Below are 20,536 nucleotides of genomic sequence, written 5' to 3'. Positions count from 1 at the left end.
AAAGGTACCAGAGCCACACTTGAAAACAGTAGGGATTTGCTTTGGTCAGCCGGCTCAACTGGGATTTGCGGAAACGCATCACCATGTGTAAGAGTATCCAAACCAAACTGAGAGTTCCATGCATGCCACCTTCATGTGGAAGTTTCTGGGTCTGGAATGGAATGCACACTCTTTCCCTCAAGGGACACTTTGTGCTTGAGAGTGTTAGGCATAGGTTGGCAAGAGCCAAGGTTTGGGGACTCCAGAGTATGTGTTGGGGTATTGCTGGAGTCTAACCAGCTAAAACTGCCCAGCTTGCTACCAATAGCACTGTCCTGCTGCTTGTCCAGCTAGGATTAACTTACGTATTAGAGCTTTGGTTTGCAGGGTTATCAAGAGCTGAGTGGGATGACTCCCTGCCCCCAGTAACTGGTCTGCCCTTCCAAGTCCTACCAGTGAGCCAGACTGGCTGTGCTGTCACCAGGAGTTCCCTGGAGTACTGGGGACCCACCTGGCTCAGGATCTGGACGACCCAGACCACCGGAAAGGGTTGACTCGATTCTGACATTCCGTTAGCAAACATGTCACCTGGAATGAGTTCAGCTCCAAGAAGACCCCGCTTACCTTCTCCCCTCCCCACCCACCCCGGCCCCAATGGAGGGCAATAAACTTATTGACATGCAAAGATTCAAATATGATATGTAAAAGCTTGCACATTTCAGGAGTGCCCATTATGCATATTGACTAAGTATTTTTGCTAACTTTCCTTTGTCTGGGAGGTAAGCGGGGCCTCCTCGGAGCTGAACTGGCTCCAAGGTGACTTGCCTGGCAACGGAATGTCGGAATCGACCCAGCTCTCTGTGGTGGTCTCGGTAATCTAGTTCCTGAGACTGGCAGTTCCACAGTATTTCAGGGCACTGCTGATGACATACAGGCAGCCTGGCTCATCAGCAGACCAAGAAGAGCAGACCAATCACTGGGGGCAGGGAGTCATCCCACTCAGCTCCTGTTAACTCTGCAAGCCAAAGCCCTAGAGGGTAGGGTAGTCCTAGCTGGACAAGCAGCAGAAAAGCTTGCCAGGCACCAATATCAATGGCGAGCATTGCGGTTTTAGCTGGTTAGACTCCAGCAGTGCCCCCCAACGCACACTCTGGGGTCTCTTGCCATCCTGCACCTAATACTTTCAGGAATTAGGTAAGCAGGATGCGTTCCCCCAGGGCGAGAGAGCACATTCCATTCCAACAATCTATCTCTGGGATTTCCATGTGTAGGTGCGATGCATGGAAATCTCAGCTTGGTTTGGATACTCTTAAACCTGATGATGGGTTTTTGGGTGTGTCAGACACCTGGCTGACCAAAAAAAAATCTTTAATCTTGCCTCCTCTCCAGTTAGCAATGAAACAGTGTGATACGGTGCAGCAGTGGTGAGAGGTTGGAGAAGTATTGTGGATCCACCAGAATCGAACAGTCACCTCAGTTCAGCGATTCATTTGAAGGATGGCACTTCAACAATACAATGCTATCCTGGCACTACACTGGAATGTCATCCAAGACTGTGAGCTCAAAGCTCCGCTGTGCGGTTTGAACCCACAACCTTTTGACTCAGAGGCGAGAGTGTTTAAAAGCACACTGTTGAATTTTTGACGTGAGATGGGCTTTGATGTACTGTAGGGTTTATTTTCTGATGCGTGCCTGTGTTTTTCATGAGGACAGTGGCCCTTTAATTTCTGTCAGTGGTTCTTTTGACCCCACGGGAGGAGCTTTGATGCAGAACAATACAATAATTTCCGCTCAGGAGAACATGTTGTCAGCACAGGCTGTTGTCAGAGCTCTTTTGTGCGTCTGCCTGTAAGCTAATGGAAAGTTCAGCCTGGTTAGCCGCAGTCATTGTGCGATGGTTCACTTGTCTTTCCAAGCTGAGGCACAATTGACCAGCTCCAGCCAGTGCCAGGTTGAGCTGAGCTGTTAGTGCAGCTGAGCAAAGCCAACATTAGCTTCTCCTCCTGCTGAGTTGAGACACTGTGCTGTCATGAGGAATTCTGCTCAGAAGCCTGGCAAAGCACTCAAAACTCTCAACTCATGACTGCAGCCCCAGCTCACTGCTATACAGCCCAGAGCACTGGGACTCCAATCTGTGATCACCAGCATTGTGTCGGACAGCAGTTAATGGACTGTTCACTTAACTGTCCCAGCTAATGATTTTATTTTTCTCCCCTCCCTTTATTGAAGACAATGACTTGCTAGAGAACAATTCCCATCTGCGCTGCGCAACATCCAGTACCTCACCCAAACAGCAGTTACTGTCACATCTGAGGCAGCTATTCGTCATTTGAGCACATCGCAGCCAAACCCAACCCTAACCCTTTCTAGCAGGAGTCACCCATTAGTCACCCATTAGTGATCACAAGCGGGAAACCCAGCTGATATCTCCCTTTCTCCCCACACCACCCCCATGTCAATTGCAGTGTTCTATCTACTGCCCTGGCTGAGAATAGTAAATTCAGCATAGACCATCCCGCTGAATCAAGCCTGCAACCCGCTGGTGTGTAATGGCTCATTGTGGGGCTAGGTTGCAGCATTGTATCTCTTGCCTATGTGTAAACATTCGGGGTGTTACTTCAATCTGTATTTCACAGATTCCTGTCCCAAATTGAACATTGGATCTAATAACCAAAAAGATGGACTTGCTTTTCATTCCCACTGTGGGTGAAGTATCCTCTTGACCATGAGATAATTCTATGTATGTTTTCAGTATCTTCCAGAGTCTGTTTCACTTTCTCCCTAGGTGTTCCATCGTTATATCATCTTCTATTTATGTATGAAAGCAGAATCATTGTTTCTATTTATCTATTACAGATGTATATTTTAATTTAGAAAAAACCTATTGAGCAGCCAAGGCCCATAGTACAGGACATAACCAAGGTAGAAAAGAATAGGAGACAGGGTGACAAAGTTATTACATAATACCAAGCTTTGTCTTTAAATCTTGTGAAGACTACCTGATCATCCTCTTTGACTCTTTGGTCATCCTCCCATCTCCACCCCCTTGTCCCCCACCCCTCTTGACACCAACACCCAGCTTGGGTGTAAACTCTTCACTGTCCAGTGCCTTGGGACATCACTCCGACAGAAAAGGTGCTGCAGAAAGCAATTTGTTGTTGTTGTTGTTGAATTGTAGGAAGAAGGAATGACTGAGGGAGGTTAGGAGTTAAAACATAAGAATTTTCTAGGTAAAAGAAGACCAAAGTCCATCTAGTTCAGCTTCCACCATCCTGGCAGTCACTTGACATGTCGGGCCCCAAACTGTAATTAGTTAAGTCTTGAGTTCTTGAAAAAGAATAAGTTGGTGCAGTAGATTATAAAATTATCATTTAACACAGTGTGGAGGTTGGGCCATCTTTTTATAACTATTTCTCTGAAAAGTAATGTTTCCATTGGGTCTCATACACACAAAGATGGATTGACAGGAATTTAAAAAATCAAGTTGTGCATAATACATAAAAACATTATGTTTGTGCCATGCCTCTCTGGTAAACTGTTCACTATGAATAATCTCAGGCGAATGCGGTAAGAGCCAAGGCAGGTTATACAAATGTCAGTCAATCCCTTCAATCAAATGTCATTTAATCTCCTACCCCTACCCTCCACCCCTCCTGATCCCAAGCCCCAGCTTGGCTCCAAATCTTTGACTGTCCAGCGACTTGGGACGTCCTCCCAACATGAAAGGCGCTATACAAATATAATTTGTTATTGTTCAATTCAAACAAGCGTAGTCCTTTGTAGATTCAGGAGCTCCTCCTGCAGGCAATAAAGCACAGTTGAGAGTGAACTGGACATCAGTAGCCTTCCACGTATTTACATTCGGGGTATCTATAGGCAAAGCGGGGATCACAAGTTCGCAAGGATTTTAACAATTCCATAAGTTGATTGGATGCTTCGATGGTAACCTTGGCAGGGAATGTCTTGTCACTGCAGAGGCTCAGAGATCGGTCTACTCTTTTCTGGAGAGATGGAGAGTCGCTGAATTTACCTGCTAATAAGGGAGGCAGGATGTCCCTGCACACCATGACAAGGCTCTGTGCCTCACTGACCGTCCCACAAGGAGTAAGGTCTGTTTCGCAGTCTGAAGTCAGACAGGAGAAAATGTCTTTTTCTTGGGGTACTTCATGAATGTATTCCTTCTCTGCAGAAACATAGTGTAACACATGAATAGGTCATTCATAAACAATTCGTAAAGATGTAAAACCAACCTGACAGATCATCATTTTATTATAAATAAATGTATCTGATTTATGTTTGGCCGACAACACCAAATAATCAAACCCATAGGTTCCATTTGCCTCAGGTTGAGGTCATCCAAGCTGTGGATATCTGTAAGTGCAGCTCAATGTGTTGTTGATCCCTGGAGACGGGCTGATGAGTGACTTGACAGTTCCTCTCCTCCCATGTGAAGTATTTGCATTAGTCAGCGTATGCTCTTAATGAGTGTGAAATTGCAGTGTGTCAGGCACCACCAGTCAGTGCCCATGTTCAAATCACCATTCAGGAATGTAGCAAACAGTAACACACATTCTACCCACAACATATACAATCAATTCACTTTACAGTATTCTGTGAAGAGCTTTGAGGCGTCTTAATGACGTGATGAGGTGCTATATCAAATGCAAAGATTATTATATTGTTATAATTAGTTCTGTCTACTCATTAGCAGGGATACCAACCTCACTCTCTTAGAGGCACTATGAAAACAAGTCGCTGCACTTGACAATAGTTGCCTGTAAAACATTGAGATATCTGAAACATAAGAAGCTCTAAAATTCTGCAGTTGCTCCATGTTCTATTCTAGGGTGTGGAGAAGGCAGGTGAAACTGTGGTTTTGGCAGGACTAACTTTTACCCTATAGTGAGTCCCTTGCTTTGAACAGAAAGATTCACAGAGATATTATCCTCCTGCTAAACAGCCTGGCCAAATCCTGTCAAAACATGTGCTAATTTCAGTAGGAGGCTTGACTGACTGGCAGCTCCATCTGGTCAAGAGACAAAGCAGCCTTTGAGTACCTCACACAGTAACACCCAACAGGTGAGCAAGAATCGCACTTCGCTGTGTCCTGCTCTGATTGGCAATTCTGGATCAGACACATCGAAAATCACATTTATGTATCTTCTAATAATAATAGTCATTACATTTGGCATAGGGCCTTTCACGTCAGGAGGTCGTCCCAAAGCACTTCACAGGATACAATGTGAAGTGAGTGGCTGTGTATTTGTGGGCAAAACCTGACAAACCTGTGTATTTTATTCAATCGCATATCAACAAATATCTGTCAGCCCTGAGTTATTTTTTAAGAACACCCTAGTCTGTGTGAAGCCTGTATGTGATCAGAGAAGTGGAGTAAATCACAACGATCTTTTGAAAAAGGATGCCAATTAGCCAAAATAAAACTAACATAATAATAATCCTTGCATTTGATATAACACCTTATCATGTCATCGATATGTCTCAAAGCACTTCACAGGATATACTGTAAAGAGGATTGGCTGTGTATTTTGTGGACGATACACGGTAGCCAGGTTGCACACAGCAATGTCCCACAAACAGCAACGGAGTGAGTAACCAATTTTATTTGGGGGACTGTTGGCCAGGACACCAGGAGAAACTTTCTTCCCTTCTCGAATAGTACCATGGGATCTTTACCATCTACCTGAACAGGCAGATGGGACTTTGGTGTAAGATCTCAACCAAAGGATGCACCTCTGACAATACAACACCTCCCCGGCAGCACATTGGAGTGTTATCTTAAATAATGTAAATTCAAGTCCTGACGTGGGGCTTGAACCCACAACCTTCTGACTCAGAGACGAGAGTGCTACTATTAAACTGACTAATTCAATGTATTTGGTACTGGATGTAGGATCAAGGACTGGGCTCATGTCACCGTTTTCATTCATTCACACTTTGGCAAATTATTTTTATTCGAAAGTAGACTAAAGTGACATAAATCACACCAGAAAGCACTGGTTTCACCTGCATCTGGCACTAAGAAGTCAATAAGTCATGGCTCCCCTGTCTCCACTGCTTCCGCAAACAAAATATGCCAAACCTTCATTTTGAATACAATGGCCCATTAATAACTGGCAAAAATAATCTTTGGATTTCAGATTAAGTGGCCAAAACTGCAATACATCTCAAAGTCCTGAAGAGTAATTGCTGTCAAGAGTAGCGAGTGTATATTACACTGTAGGCAAACCCAGCAATTGACTTGTATACAAAAGGTCACACAGCAGCCAAGAAGTAAATGACCACTTTATCTGGAGGATTGTTAACCGGGACAATGAGAGAAACTGCCTTTTCAAATAGTTTTGTGGGACCTTTAAAGTCCACTGGAACAGGTAAATTTATCTGTAACCACATTTGTGTGCCAACATCTAAATTCTCTTTAACTTCCTTCTAACTGTAACTAAACTGACACTATCTAAATAAAATATTTTGGTGTTACAACATGCCTTATGTAATATTTCTCTGATGCGTATACCCACGTTCGAGTAGAAGTAAGGCACTTTGCAGAGGGAATGAAAGAAATATCCAAGCAATTATCACACTCCTAATGGAAGCTAGAGGAGTAGGTTGCAAGTGTACATTCAGTGTGGGACTACAACCCGCTATTGTGGGGGAGTCAAGGTGAAGATAACAAACTAAAAATACGTACAAAAATAAACCTTATGGATTATAGAAAATCACTCCTACAAAAGTGATCACAGGAGCACACAAAAATTTGCACTTTTTACAATAATTATGGGCAATACTATAAACTTTAAAAGTAGCCCATTGCATTGAACAAACACTGCCTACCTTCCTGCTTGTCGATGATGCCTATTTTGCTGGTGTCTGTAATGTAGAGGCGCCCATCTTCGAATGTGCCGAACATGTTACTGTGAACACTGGTGTAGTAAAGGAAATAGTTGAGATCATTATATCCCAGGGAATGGGTGATACGCAGGAGCTGGTAGGCGATGTCAGCAGTAACATCAGGAGGTGCATTATAAAATTCTCGTATGGATGTTGTCCATGCTGTCACAAACACACGACCACAGGATCCAAAATATCGTGGGAAGGGCCATCCTTCTGTCCCTGGAAAAAGCTGGGAATAACACATTTTGTTAGAATTTGTGAGCTGTAATCTGTGACAGTAACATTTCCTTGTAGCTTTTAGCAATCTTTTAAATTGTTAGTTGGTTCTTGTCTTCTTTCACAAATGGCATACAGCACAGTGGTTAGATTTAATTAGGTTTGTGAAATATTTCAAATAAACTCTAATAATCAGAATTAATAATGATGATGCATAATAATCCTTGCATTTAATATAACACCTATTATGTCAAACACCTTAAAGAGCTTTATAAGTAATTGCTGGCAAGTGTAGTGACTGCTTATTCGTAGACAAACATTGTGAGCCAGAATTCCGTTGCTGTTTTTTGTCCCAGTCATCCTCATGCTAAGATTTTCAAACCTGGCATCTTTCCCCTTCCTTAATATCTTGAGATGGTGAGTGTACAAGGTACACATATACATCTGGCTGACTGATACCCAGAAACCAACAATATAATTTACATCAGTGATCTTCATTTTTAATTAAATAATTCTTCTCAATTCAAAGATGTCTTCTAAAAAACTATTTTCCGGCAATTAAGAGACATATTCTGAACCAGTGGGTTTGCAATTCTTGTGCTATCCAAGTCAACAGCCAGGTATTGATTTACAAAATCCTGAATCCACTTTCCAATATCTCCAATCACCCATCGTGCTCAGTATAATACTATTTATTTATACTTCATTTATATCTTGATCTTAGGATAAAAGTAGATTATAGCAGAAAATTTCATTGGCCATTTTTGTAAATGAGCAAATCAGAAAACTGTAATATCCAGGGGTTGGAATTCTTCTGTTCTCTCATGTGAGTGATGGGATTAAACAGGGTGAAATATCACACGTTTGTGCTGATATGTTTTGTATAACTTGCAAAATTGTTACATTAAATATATCAAGTGTAAAAACTGATCCTGTTATGGTCTTGTTAAATAGTTATTAAAGAGATAATTGTCCATATTTCTACTACAGAGAAAGTCAAATCATAGAATCATAGATTTTTTCAGGAGGCTATTCAGCCCATTGTGCCTTTGCTGGTTATCTGAAAGAGCAACTTGTTTAGTCCCTCTCCCCCATAACATTTCATAACAACATAAGAAAATAAGAAATGCTCGACCAAAAAAGACCAAGAGCCATCTAGTTCGCCTTCCACCTTCCTAGTGGTCGCATGTCTCAAACTACCTATGCACTATATCCCAAGAATCAACATTTCCTGCTTCAACCGTCTCCCCATGGAGCCTGTTCCACAGGTTTACTATTTGCTCACTGAAATAGTTTTTGCATAGATTCGTTCTGAATTTACCTCCCTTCAATTGCAGCCCGTGTCCTCTGGTTTTACTATTCTGGACAAGTTGAATCATTTTCATGACTGGTGGCAAAATGACCACTGCCACACTCAACACTGAGAAATTACAGACAGTCACGCAGCTCTGTGAATTCAGGAAGTTTGTTAAACCGACTTTGTGCCCGTGTTTTCACAGATAGAGGAATTTCAGGTGTTGATTGTCAATGGCTGTTGTTGGCTGTACCTGCAGCATGATGGGGTGTGTGCTGACAGACAGCGTGTAGAGCAGTCGTAGTCTATTGCGGTCAGTGAAGCCCCGCATCAGTACACTGCCAGAGTCCCGGACTTCAGCGTAACGCCGCACAATCCGGTCCAACAGCCGCTGAGAGGGACATCGCAGCAGGGGGCTGGAGAGACCCTACGGTTAGAAAGAGAAACCGTACAAAATCTGTGCATTTTCAGTACAAAAGAGAAACCTGTATGAACTCATCTATTAACACTGAATTCTATGAGGTTTAATTTGCAATATCCCTTCACGCACCGGCACCCCCCATCTCTCCAACCGGCTCTCTCCCTACTCTAGTAACTGCTGCCTCCGCTCGACTAGCTCCGGCCTCCTCCTTGTCTCCCAGACCCTCTGCCCCACCATCACAGCCGTGCTTTCAGCCACTGCGTCCCAAAGTTGTGAAACTCTCCCTCAATCCCCTTGTCTTGCCCCTTCTCTCCCCATTGTCACATTGCGCTTGAAGACCTTCCTCTGTGACCATACCTACAGTCACCTTCCCCCTTCCCATGACCCAGCATCGGGCTCTGCCATTGTTAAGCAATGTCCGGTGTGAAGGATATATAAATACAAGTTGTTGTTGTTGTTGTATTTCTTAGCATATTTCTTGATAAAAACGTGAAATTATTGCATTTCTAAAATATTCGCTTTCTCCTTATATTTGTGGTGTCAATGCAAAATTCTTCAAGAATAGACTATTTGGTCCTTGGTAACCCAAGTCCTACGTTATTATATGGGCCTTTTAATGACCAGGCATGTCAGTGATTCTTCCGCTGTACAAAAAGAGTGGCTGTGCATGTCCTGAAGCATCTCCAGCCATTTCATTTGGGGTCTGATACTTTGGACAATCTTGGAAGCAATCTTTTTGGTAAAGGAGCTGGATTAACCTACTTGAACCAACTCAGGGGTGAGGCGATCGGATTTCAGCCATTTCTGGAAACGATCCGTGTTTCTCAAGACCCTTTCAATGCTGCAGGTGACATCCATCGATGCTGAGATGCATATTTTCTGGTCAGAATTTTCATCCCAGGATCTGCTTTGTATCCGAGAGATGACAACAGGCCTCCAGCTATCAATATCATAAGTGTAATTTGCAGAGTAAGTCTTCTTGTAGCTGGGAGGTAGCTTCAAATCTGAGGACAACCATTTCTCGAATCTGTAATAATAGCAGTTTGGATCACAGATCTAGGAGCAAAAGACCAAAGGACCAAAAGTACTTCTACCAAAGTGAAAGTTAATAGAGAAGAGTATAATATTAGGACATAACTACGTTCAGTATTCAAACTTTATTTATACTAAGAAATTAGTATTTTTGAAAAAAAGAATTATTGCTATTCAAGCACGTGTAGAAACTGAGGCGAATTTAAAGATATTTCTAATAATAATAATCTTGCATTTGATATAGCACCTTATTATATCATTAAGGCATCTGACAGTGCTTCACTGGATATACTGTAAAGTAGATTGACTGTGTATTTTTGTGGGCAAAACGCGACAGCCTGTTTGCACACAGCAATGTCCCACAAACAGTCACATAGTGAGCAACCAATGTTATTTAGGGCCACAACCTGATGTCTCCAAAACCACTACAACTTTGTCTCCAGGGAAATTTGCACTAGCATCAACGAGAAAAGTGGTGCCATTACATTCCAAGTGAACATTTCATTAAAATAGATCAAAGCAGAGAACATTGTGTTTAAATATAAGGTACAGGACTTTGGGCTCTTAAATTCAGAAGATTGAATCTGCCGTGTTTGCTCAGTATAAGGTGACCCCCAATCTAAGCACGAGCAATATCACTGTATCTTTCAGAACTTTTCAATTGGGCAAAGGAGATTGAAACGCCAAAGTGCAACAAGCCTCAACTGATATGAAAGAGTCAAGCTGCAGAGAATATTAGCGTTTGAATGTTTTTCAGCTTTCACCCCATTCTTCAAACTGATACAATCATTGAAATTACAACAAAGACAGAAGCCATTGGACCCATTGAGTTTATGCTGGTGCTAAACCAATGCTGCATATTTTAAACTGTTTTTGTCATACATACACCACACATACACACACACCATACACACACACAACATACACACATACATACATACACACATACATACATACATACACACATACACACACACATACACACATACACACATACATACATACACACACACACACACACACATCCATACATACATACATACAGAACTTTTCTATCTGTTCAGGTGGACCTTAAAGATCCCATGGCACTTTTTGGAAAGAGAAGGAAGTTTCTGCTGGTGTCTTGAACCACAAACTCCCAGATAAAATCTATCATGGCTGTTTGTGGGATATCACTGTGAGAAAATTGCTGTTACGTATGCCCACAATTACACAATCACTACACTACACAGTAAACTCCTGTGAGGAGCCTTGAGATGTTTTGATGACGTGCTAAGGCATTATATTATGTTTTCCTTACAGATATGTTATTAACCAATTTACAGTGAAGTTCAAAACCACTCGAATGGTGTACCCACCACTTAGCACTTGGAAAACACAATCGAATACAATCTTTATTTTCTGCAGGGAGCCCCTGTTCGTCACTCCAACTCATGTGCCTTTGGCTCTGAGGAGATCTTGGAGACAAAGTCCAGCGAGTCAGATTGACGTAATGCACGGGAGGTTCTGTCATGAGGTGCTTTTTGCAACCGTTGTGTTGCAATTTCGTGATCTAGCACTTTTTGAACCCCAGCGTTTCTGAGTGCGATCATCTCTCCTACCTTCTGTGGAGTTTATCACAGGGAACACACTCAGTATTTTTCCAGTCTTACCTAATCTCCTCCCTGAAGAACTTCCTGCAGAGAGATGTTCCTACGCAGGCATTGCACTTGTCCAAACCCAGAAAGTTTCTAGCAAAGTTGTAGACCAGTCTTCCCTTCGTCACGTTGGCTTTAGCTGCCGTGTTCAAACTCAGTGCCAAGGGCACGAAAGACAGAAGGAGCAGGGTGGCACAGCTCCACATGTCTGCCGAGCCATCCAGGTCGATCCACTCGCTATTGAGAGCTTTCTGTGAAGTTGAACGTAACTTTATGAGCTACCCGGAAAGCATTTTTGATGTTCATACGAAAACAGGGCCAAGGTCGCAGTCAGTGAATAGCCCTTCCCTGCGTTGTCTTGAGTAGATTGTTCTTAGAGGAAATATGGAGGATGCTGATAATGTTGTTGCCATGGAAATGCTTCCTCTTGTTATCCAGTCTAGCAATACTAAACAGTGCGGCATCTGTTTCCCTCCTATCTGCACCCCGCAGGATAAGTTCATCGCACTCTTCTGTTGTGATGTAGATAAAGCTCAAATGCCCTGGTTTTCTCAGCAGCAGCTCCTAGGAAAGCATTTCACTAGAGCAATAACTTCTCACCTTGTGGTATTTTGTAAAACTGTGCTAACAATTAACTTCCTGGCCTGAAGGGAGAGGTTATTGCCAGCTGACATTCTGACTGCCTGTATGTCATCATCATTATAAATACTTTTAAACTAAATAAGTTTCCTTACCATGGCAAACGAGTGATGACTGCACTGAATGTGGCCTCACCTCCACTGCTAATGGCACCCGACTGCTAATGGCACCAAAGATCAGCACTAAAGAGATGTCCTCAGTAGAAAACGAGCAGACACAGTTGAGTAGGCAAGATATAGGAATGGATGGATGTTTCTGAGTTTTGCTTCATTATCTTTGAAATCGGGGAAAATTGTGCAGAACCTTTCTTTAAGATGCTGATTTTCATTTACAAATGATTTCATGCGCTGGCACCTCCCTACCTTGCTGACCTGTTCATACCGCGCTCATCTAACTGCTCCCTTCACTCATTCGCTCAGATGGCTCTGGCCTCTTGTATGTCCCTCGTCCCATCCACTCCACCATCAGTATCTGTGCTTTCAGCCACTATGCCCCCAAACTATGGAACTCTCTGCCTCAATCCCTCCACCTTGTTTCCTACTGGTCCATCTTCAGGTCACACATGAAGACCTTCTTCTACAACTGTACCTCAGTATTCTCTCCAGTCTCACCGAAACTCCTCTCTGAAGAACACCTGCAGAGAGATGTTCGTACATAGGCTTTGCACTTGTCCAAACCCTCTCCCTGGCTCAGTATCAAGCTTCACCACAGTTAAGTACTCTGAGAAGGGCAAGTTATTGTGGTTGAATGGCCTTGGCCTCATTTAATGTGTTCTCATGTCCTTCTGTGTGGCTGCAGGTTTTGGGATTTATCTTACTCCAGTTATTAAAAATGTTCAATCCAATGTTAATAATAGAATTTCTCATTTTACAGAGTTAATAAAACAATTGCTGCTTTTAATGATCAGAGTATTAAAAATCTCGGTGCTTGCTTTGTGCGTGAAGAACCACTGATTTAATGGTTAATGTTAACATGTTGTCTTCAATCAATCTTTGTTAGTTTGATAAGAATCTATCCTTCAGATGAGACATTAGATAGTCTGTCTGTTCAAGTGGAATTAAAGAATCAATTACACAAGGAGTTTTTCCCATTGGACCAGCCAACAATCATCCTAGACATTAATTTACAAATACAGCTACTATACTTTACACTCTGTAAATTGCTTTGAGATGTTTGGAGCTGTTAAGGTGCTATATCAAATGCAAGGAGTATTATTATAAAAATGGTTACTAAATTAATGGCTGTTTATGGGACATACATATTTTCAAAATAACTATTGCTTTTGCCTAGAATTACACAGATACTATACATAATAGTAATTACTGTGAAGCAAATTGAAATGTTTCAATAGACACTGCATCAAATTCAGTGGTCATTATAATTTAAACTGCGTGATGTTCAGGTGTTCCCACTGAACGTCAGCTATGGTGTTTCTGCTGTGAAAATGTTTCTGATTGCATCCCTGGACTGTTTTATTGTCGTTGATTGTAGCTGTGGAGGCAGTAGAATTGGCCTCATTGCTCTTGAGTTAAGGAGGGGCTGAGGGGTTGGTGTAAAATCAACCCACGTTCTTTCTCGTGATCAGGACCAGTAAGCTTTGTAATCTATGCTACTAGTGTTTTATTTTTTGTAATTCACCATTGCCCAATATACTCTGGTGCTATTAGTTTTATTAACTTTTAGATTCATAGAATGTTACGGCACAGAAGGAGGCCATTCGGCCCATCGAGTCTGTGCCGGCTCTTTGACAGAGCAAGTCACTTTCACTAACCCCAATCACCAGCTTTCTCCCCATAACCCTGCAAACCCGTCTTCCCCAGATACCTATCCAGTTCTCTCTTAAAAGCTGTTATCGAATCGGACTTCACTACCCTTTCAGGCAGATCATTCCAAATTCGAACAACTCGCTGAGTGAAAACATTTCTTCTAACCTCCCCTCTGCTTCTTTTGGTGGATATCTTAAGACTGTGACCATGGGTCACAGACACACCTACCAGCGGAAACAGCTTTTCCTTATCTAGCCTGTCGAAACCTTTCATGATCTTGAAGACCTCTATCAGGTCCCCGCGTAACCTTCTCTGCTCTAATGGGAAAAGTCCTAACTTCTCCAGCCTGTCCTCATAGCTAAGGTTCCCCATTCCTGGTTTCATTCTCGTGAATCTCCTCTGCACCCTTTCCAGTGCCTTAATGTCCTTCCTGAAGTAAGGTGCCCAGAACTGGATGCAGTACTCCAGCTGAGGCCTAACCAGTGTTTTGTATAGATTAACCATAACCTCCCTACTCTTATACTCTATGCCCCTACTAATAAAGCTCAGTACACCAAATGCCTTTTCTTACTGCCTTATCTACCTGCCCCGCTACCTTTAATGATTTGCTTACTCGAACACCCAGATCTCTCTGTACGTTCACCCCCCTTGAGATTGAGCTACCAAGTCTATATTGCCTCCTATCATTTTTCCTACCTAAGTGTATCACCTCACACTTATCCACATTGAAATCCATCTGCCAATGTCAGCCCATTCCACCATTCTGTGTATGTCTGCTTGCAGTTGGTTACAGTCCTCCTCACTATTTACTACCCTACCTAACTTTGTATCATCTGCAAACTTGGAAATAGTGCTCTCTATGCCCAAGTCCAGGTCATTAATATATATTAGAAAGAGCAGTGGTCCCAATACTGATCCCTGGGGGACACCGCTGCACACCTCCTTCCATTTCGAGAAATACCCATTAACCACCACTTCAAAAATATTTTTGCTGCCTTTTACTGTGATTGAAAGGTTTTTNATAGGGTGCTGTGTTACACAAGGACTAAATATGAGGAGCTAATCTCACTTATCCTTGCTAGTCAGGGCATCCTGTTTGAACCAGCGAGGTTAGTAGCACAAAGTCAAAGAAGAGAGCACTGGGAGAGGCAAGGAGCTGCAGAACTGATAACCAGAGAGGGATGGAAAGAGCAGAAGAAGAGCTGCAGGAGAGAGATGAACCGAGAAGGATATGAAAATCCTTGTTAACCCAATGTTAAACAGGAGGTGGTGTGAGACATGAGGCCCTAACCACCACCAGCTTTGGCTGTTTAGTCTGTTAATACAACAACTTTCATTTGTAAAGCACCTGTCACACAGAGTTGCTTAATGGAGTGCTTAGCACTCAGGGACGCTACCCCGCTTGAAGGGCGCTATACAAATGCAAGTTGTTGTTGCTTATCAAGCACCGTAGCTCGGTGGTTACTTCAATCCATGACTGTTTGTGGGACACTGTTGAGCGCAATTGGCTGTCGTGTTTCACTCACAAAATATACAGTCAATTCACTTTACAGTATATTCTGTGAAGCACTTTGAGACATCTAGAAGATGTGCTAAGGCTCTATATCAAATGCAACGATTATTATTATGAATGGCAGAGCTTGAATAAATGGAATCTTGTTGTTGTTGAAAATATTAATTGCCTTCCAAAGAATGATTGATTCTGTCTGTCAGTCCATCCATCTATTCGTCTGTTTCTCTGTCCATTGGTCTGTTCATCCATCAGTTCAAAGTAGTCTGATGTCTTTGCTTTGTAAGCAAAAAAGTTTTAAATATTTGTTCTGTTAGATTTTGTTCTCATTCGAAAGCTCTACAACAACAAATTACATTTGTATAGCGGCTTTCACATTAAGAGGATGTTCCAAGGCGGATCAATTTAGACCTTATGTCGCATGAAGAGAATTGCACACTTTTTTGTGGAGTTGATCTCATTGTGCTGTTCATTGGTAATGCAACAACAAGTCACATTAGTTATTAGTTCTGGTGTCAATACTTGGTTTAATTAGGAAAAATGTATGAATTTGTCTCTTTTCTCCTCTACCTGGTATTCTCTCTACCCTCACTCTATTCTGTCCTGTGTTTCCTCTCGTTTCTCCTTTCGATTCTACCCTGCACTTCTTTCCTCTGAAAGCTGATCCAACCCTCAAACAGCCCCAACTTGCTGAGGAATATAGTAATTGCTTTTCACCTGCTGCATCCATCATGCTGTATTGTTTCCATTTCCAACCGCCTCCATTTCATCTCAGCAAATGGTTTCTCCTGCGGGGTACCCCAGGGCTCCATCCTTGGCCCTCTTCTTTTCTTTATCTATATGCTCCCTCTGGGTGATGTCATCCGCAGACACGGGGTAAACTTCCACATGTATGCGGATAACACACAAATCTACTTTGCCTTCTCCAGTACCACCTGCAGGTCCGCCGATATTCTATCAGCTTGTCTGGCAGATATCAAGGCCTGGATGAGTGTAAACTGCCTGCAGCTGAATGTGGACAAGACGGAAGCCATACTCCTTGGCTCCCGTCAACATCTTCACTCCTGTGGATCTAAACTCCTCAACCTCCCTGGGCTCTCCCTCAGACTCACTGAACCAGTATACAATCTAAGCAACCGATTCAACTTGCAGCTGTTCTTCCTCCCCCACACCCGGTCCCTGAGGACCGCCTTCTTCCACCTCCGCCACATTGCCTGCCTCCAATTGTACCTTACCCCAAATGCAGCCCAAACCCTCGTGAATGCATTTGTCACCTCCCGCTTGGATTACGCCAATGCATTCCTCGCCGGTCTCCCCAGCTCCACCATTCACAAGATTCAGCTCATTCAAAACTGTGCCGCTCACATACTGGCCCAGGCAAAACTCTGTACCCACATCTCACCAGTTCTGGCCAGTCTCCACTGGCTCCTCATCACTGAATGGGATACTATGACTTCAAGATCCTCACACTCGTGTTCAAATCCATTCACTCCCTGGCATCTCCCTACCTCTCCAACCTCCTCACTCCCCAATCCACCACCCGGCACCTCCTCTCGACTGGCACTGACCTCCTGCTCATCCCTCGTGCCCTCCACCCCACCATCGGAGGTTGTGCTTTCAGCCACTACACCCCAAAACTCTGAAACATTCTCCCTCAATCTCTCCGCCTTGCCCCATCTCTCCCCTCTTTCAAGTCCCGCCTGAAAACTTTCCTATTTGATCTGTGTATGGCTACCACCTGCCCCCCCGGCTCGGAGTCAGGCTCCACAACTGTTAAGCGTTCTATGATGCTACCCTGCGTGGAGGGCGCTATATGAGTGCAAGTTGCTGTTTATGTACTGTACCTGGTGAACTTTTTTTTTATTTCTATTTTACTAATTCCTCCTTTCTTAGTTTTTGGATCTCTCCAATTATAGTTTGAACTGCAACTTAATGAAGCAGTTGAGATCATTCATTAGACTACAGAAAATAGATGCTAGTTGGGATTTGGATCAATTGGCATAATTTGCCTGAAGATGTTTAGCTGCTGTTTGGAAATTCTGAACTGTTGAGTCTTGTGGGGAAGTTCTCATATTAGCCACAATGTGGCGCAAGAGAGCTTTGCAGGAACAGGGTTTGGTCAAAGATCATGGTCTGTGTGAAAACTTCAGACTTATTTACAGTTTATTTCCAGCTGTCTGAATGAGTCACAATGAGTCCTATGTTTAAGAGTATTACAAAAAATATATTTTACATTGCAGTTTAAATATTTTAAATAAACACTGAATTGTTCACTAACCACATTTTCTCAGTAAACAACATGGAAATTCGGCTGCTAAGTAAAAGCAGAGTGGGTTCTGTGGTTTCCATCGGTGGGTGAACTTGTGTATAATTCAGTGCCCAGGCCCGAGGTATTACAGCACAATCCCATTTCCTATGGTACCTGGATCCATCGTCTGTCAGATTTAAACATCACATTGTATTAAAAGGATACAGTCACTTAACAGCATTATTACAAAAATAAATATTTACACTAATAAAATCGCTGGAGTATCAGGTCCCCTCTGTTTGAAAGACAAAGTTTGCTTTTCTTTATATAGCCCCTTATCCCATCCAATTATCTCACAGAGTTTCACGAATAATTATTATCAAATGTAGCAACCAGCTTGTGGGCCAACACTGGCTTCCTGCCAGCAAGGGTCCCACAAATAGCCATGAGGTATGGTTGATCATTTAATTGGGAGAAATCAGCTTCTGTATTCAAAGTGTCATAGATCTTCAATGTAGATCTTCAATGTACACCTCAAAAGGCAGAAAACTCCACAGAGCTTAAACGTTTTCAAGTCTTACTTTAAAGGTCATTCTTCGCCACCTGATATTTACCTCCCAGTTGGTTCCTCTTGTCCCTGGATCTGTCTTCCTCGGTGTGATTCTTTCCTCTTGGATCTACTGCATAGCTTGCCCTTCCTTGCCAGACGTTGCTCTCAAATAGCAAGTTATGTGGCGTTACCTGGTTAAACTCCAGCAGTATCCCAATTTACACTCTGGAGTCCCCAATCCTTGGCTCTTGCCAACCTGTGACTAATACTGTTCGGAATTAAGCAAAGCAGGGTGCAAATTTTCAGCGAAGAGTGTGCATCCCATTCCAGATACAGGGAAATTTCCATTTGTGGGTGACATACATATGTGGAACCGGATATGCTTAAGTATGGTGATGAGTTGCCAAGTGTCAGACTCTGGCTGACCGAAGAAAACGGATCTACAGTATCTTTTGGTGCATTTTTCTCCAACCATTGCTCTATCTCCCTCCCACAAAACTGTGCTTCCCTCTGGGTCAATCTATCTGTCTTTCTTAGCTTATTTCTTTCCCAACATCCTGGTTTATCCTCTCACTCTATTTAGCCTTGTGTGTCGCTCCTTATCTCCTTGATTATTTTACAGACTTTGCAGATTTTCCAATGTGACTCACAGATCACCAAGTATTGAATTGATATCCAATTTTGCACTAAACTGTCACCCATCCTACTTCCACATAAAAGAGATCGTACAATTCATGCCATTTGAAAGATGGGAGAATGTTCATGTTTAAAAAGAAATGTGAGGTCCAATTCTCAACAACATGTACCACTATAATATTGCTAATACATTCTAAAAATTAACGAGTGACCGAAACAAAGACACTTGTTCTCCTGAGTTATTTGACCCAGCGTCACTTGTACTGTTTCCTGTAATTCAGTATTTCCTAGTGTATTTCCTCTTTAGCAAGCTGTAGCACTGGCTCCTCCTGTGATACTTTCCAGACGATGATCTGAAATGATTCCCATGAGTAACAAAATGTTCTCTGCAGAACAATGACCACATCAGAAAACTCACAGTGTCCCCGATGGTTTTGAGAGATTACCTACTATATATATTTTTAACCCTGCTATTTATTTATTCTAAACTTATGTTCAGAATATTTCATATAATAATAATAATAAATGCAGTACTTCGGAGTGGAGGATTGCATTGTCGGAAGTATCGTCCTTTGGATGAGACGTTAAACCGAGGTCTCGCCTGCCCGTTCGGGTGGATACTAAACATCCCAAGGCACCGTTCGAAAAGAGAAGAGAGTTTCTCCCAGTGTCCTGGCTAACAATTATTATTATTAGTCCTTGGATTTTTTATAGCGCCTTTCAAGTCAGGAAGATGTCTCAAATCACTTCATAGGATTCACTGTAAAGTGTAGTAAAGTATAGGCAATAATAATTCTTAATAATAAAGAGCAGCAGTTGTGTATCTGACAATTAACGTCAGCGGCTCCTTGGCTTAGAGATGGCAATGTTAGCCAGGGTTCACCCCTGAGGCCCAACATATCTCTGGATCTTAGCCTTAAAACATTCATTCATAACATCCAGGCTTGACTATGCAAACTCCCTGTTTGTCGGCCTCCCTAACTCCTCCCGCCATAGGCTGCAGATCATCCAGAACTCTGCAGCCCATGTCCTCTCCCGCACCAGGCTCCATGACCCTATCTCCCCCTTCTTCGTCCGACTCCACTGGCTTCCCATCACACAGAGAAAGTTCAAGATCCTGGTCCTCACCTTCAAAGCCCTCCATGGTCTTGCTGCCCCCTACCAACCTGCCCGCTCCCTCTGCTCAGGAGATCCGGCCTTCTTCACATCCCCCGTCTCGTTCGCCCTTAAAGTTTAAGCTGAAAATTCTTGAATTCAACCTTAATTTAGAATCCTCAGTTCTTTTCGTAAGTGTCAAGACAGTGGTTTTAAGACTAAAACCATGAGCCATGTTGGATCTCTGATTACTGTCACGGGACATCTGCTGGAAAATGTACGTGTGTTAACAGGATTGGTCTTAGCTATGACACCGCTCCATGGTCAAATAGCCTTGTGATGCTCACTGACTTGGCTCACACAGAGCACACAAATCTATCCTAGCAAGAGTCAGTGCTTCAAGGGGAGAAGGAAAATGTTTTGTTCTTTGGATTCAAATTCCATGATCTTTTTCAGATGCAATTTATCATTCCATAGATTTAGGCCAAGCACACAGAAAACATGCAATGTTTTCAGATTTGTATAATGCTCTAAACATTCAGGAAAATAAAATAACAATTGAATCACGAGGAAAACCAATGACAACTTCGGCTTTTTCAGCCAA

General features: G+C 42.7%; 1 protein-coding gene across 1 annotated transcript; it reads right to left on the bottom strand.

Moving 5' to 3' along the window:
• Positions 1 to 3,051: 3,051 nt before the first annotated feature.
• Positions 3,052 to 11,840, bottom strand: dipk2b (divergent protein kinase domain 2B). The gene is made up of 5 exons (XM_007901711.2): positions 11,504 to 11,840; positions 9,582 to 9,846; positions 8,652 to 8,825; positions 6,829 to 7,117; positions 3,052 to 4,162 (listed from the first exon to the last, which is right to left on the bottom strand). Exons 1-5 carry the CDS (start codon positions 11,692 to 11,694, stop codon positions 3,816 to 3,818), a joined length of 1,266 nt encoding a protein of 421 aa, XP_007899902.1. The 5' UTR covers positions 11,695 to 11,840; the 3' UTR covers positions 3,052 to 3,815.
• Positions 11,841 to 20,536: the final 8,696 nt, after the last annotated feature.

Source organism: Callorhinchus milii, unplaced genomic scaffold, assembly GCF_018977255.1.
Source record: "Callorhinchus milii isolate IMCB2004 unplaced genomic scaffold, IMCB_Cmil_1.0 Scaffold46, whole genome shotgun sequence".
Lineage (NCBI taxonomy): Eukaryota > Metazoa > Chordata > Chondrichthyes > Chimaeriformes > Callorhinchidae > Callorhinchus > Callorhinchus milii.
The sequence above is the reverse complement of the archived record's forward strand: the minus strand, read 5'-3'. Positions and strand labels throughout refer to the sequence as shown.

Bases quoted from the DNA above. Each gene is read 5' to 3' on its own strand.
- dipk2b (XM_007901711.2), bottom strand. From the start codon at position 11,694: ATGTGGAGCTGTGCCACCCTGCTCCTTCTGTCTTTCGTGCCCTTGGCA. The intron at 8,826-9,581 runs GTAGGTTAATCC...TTCTAACCGTAG, and splicing joins TCACCCCTGAGTTGGTTCAA to GGTCTCTCCAGCCCCCTGCT. The intron at 4,163-6,828 runs GTAGGCAGTGTT...ATGTTTCTGCAG, and splicing joins CATCATCGACAAGCAGGAAG to AGAAGGAATACATTCATGAA.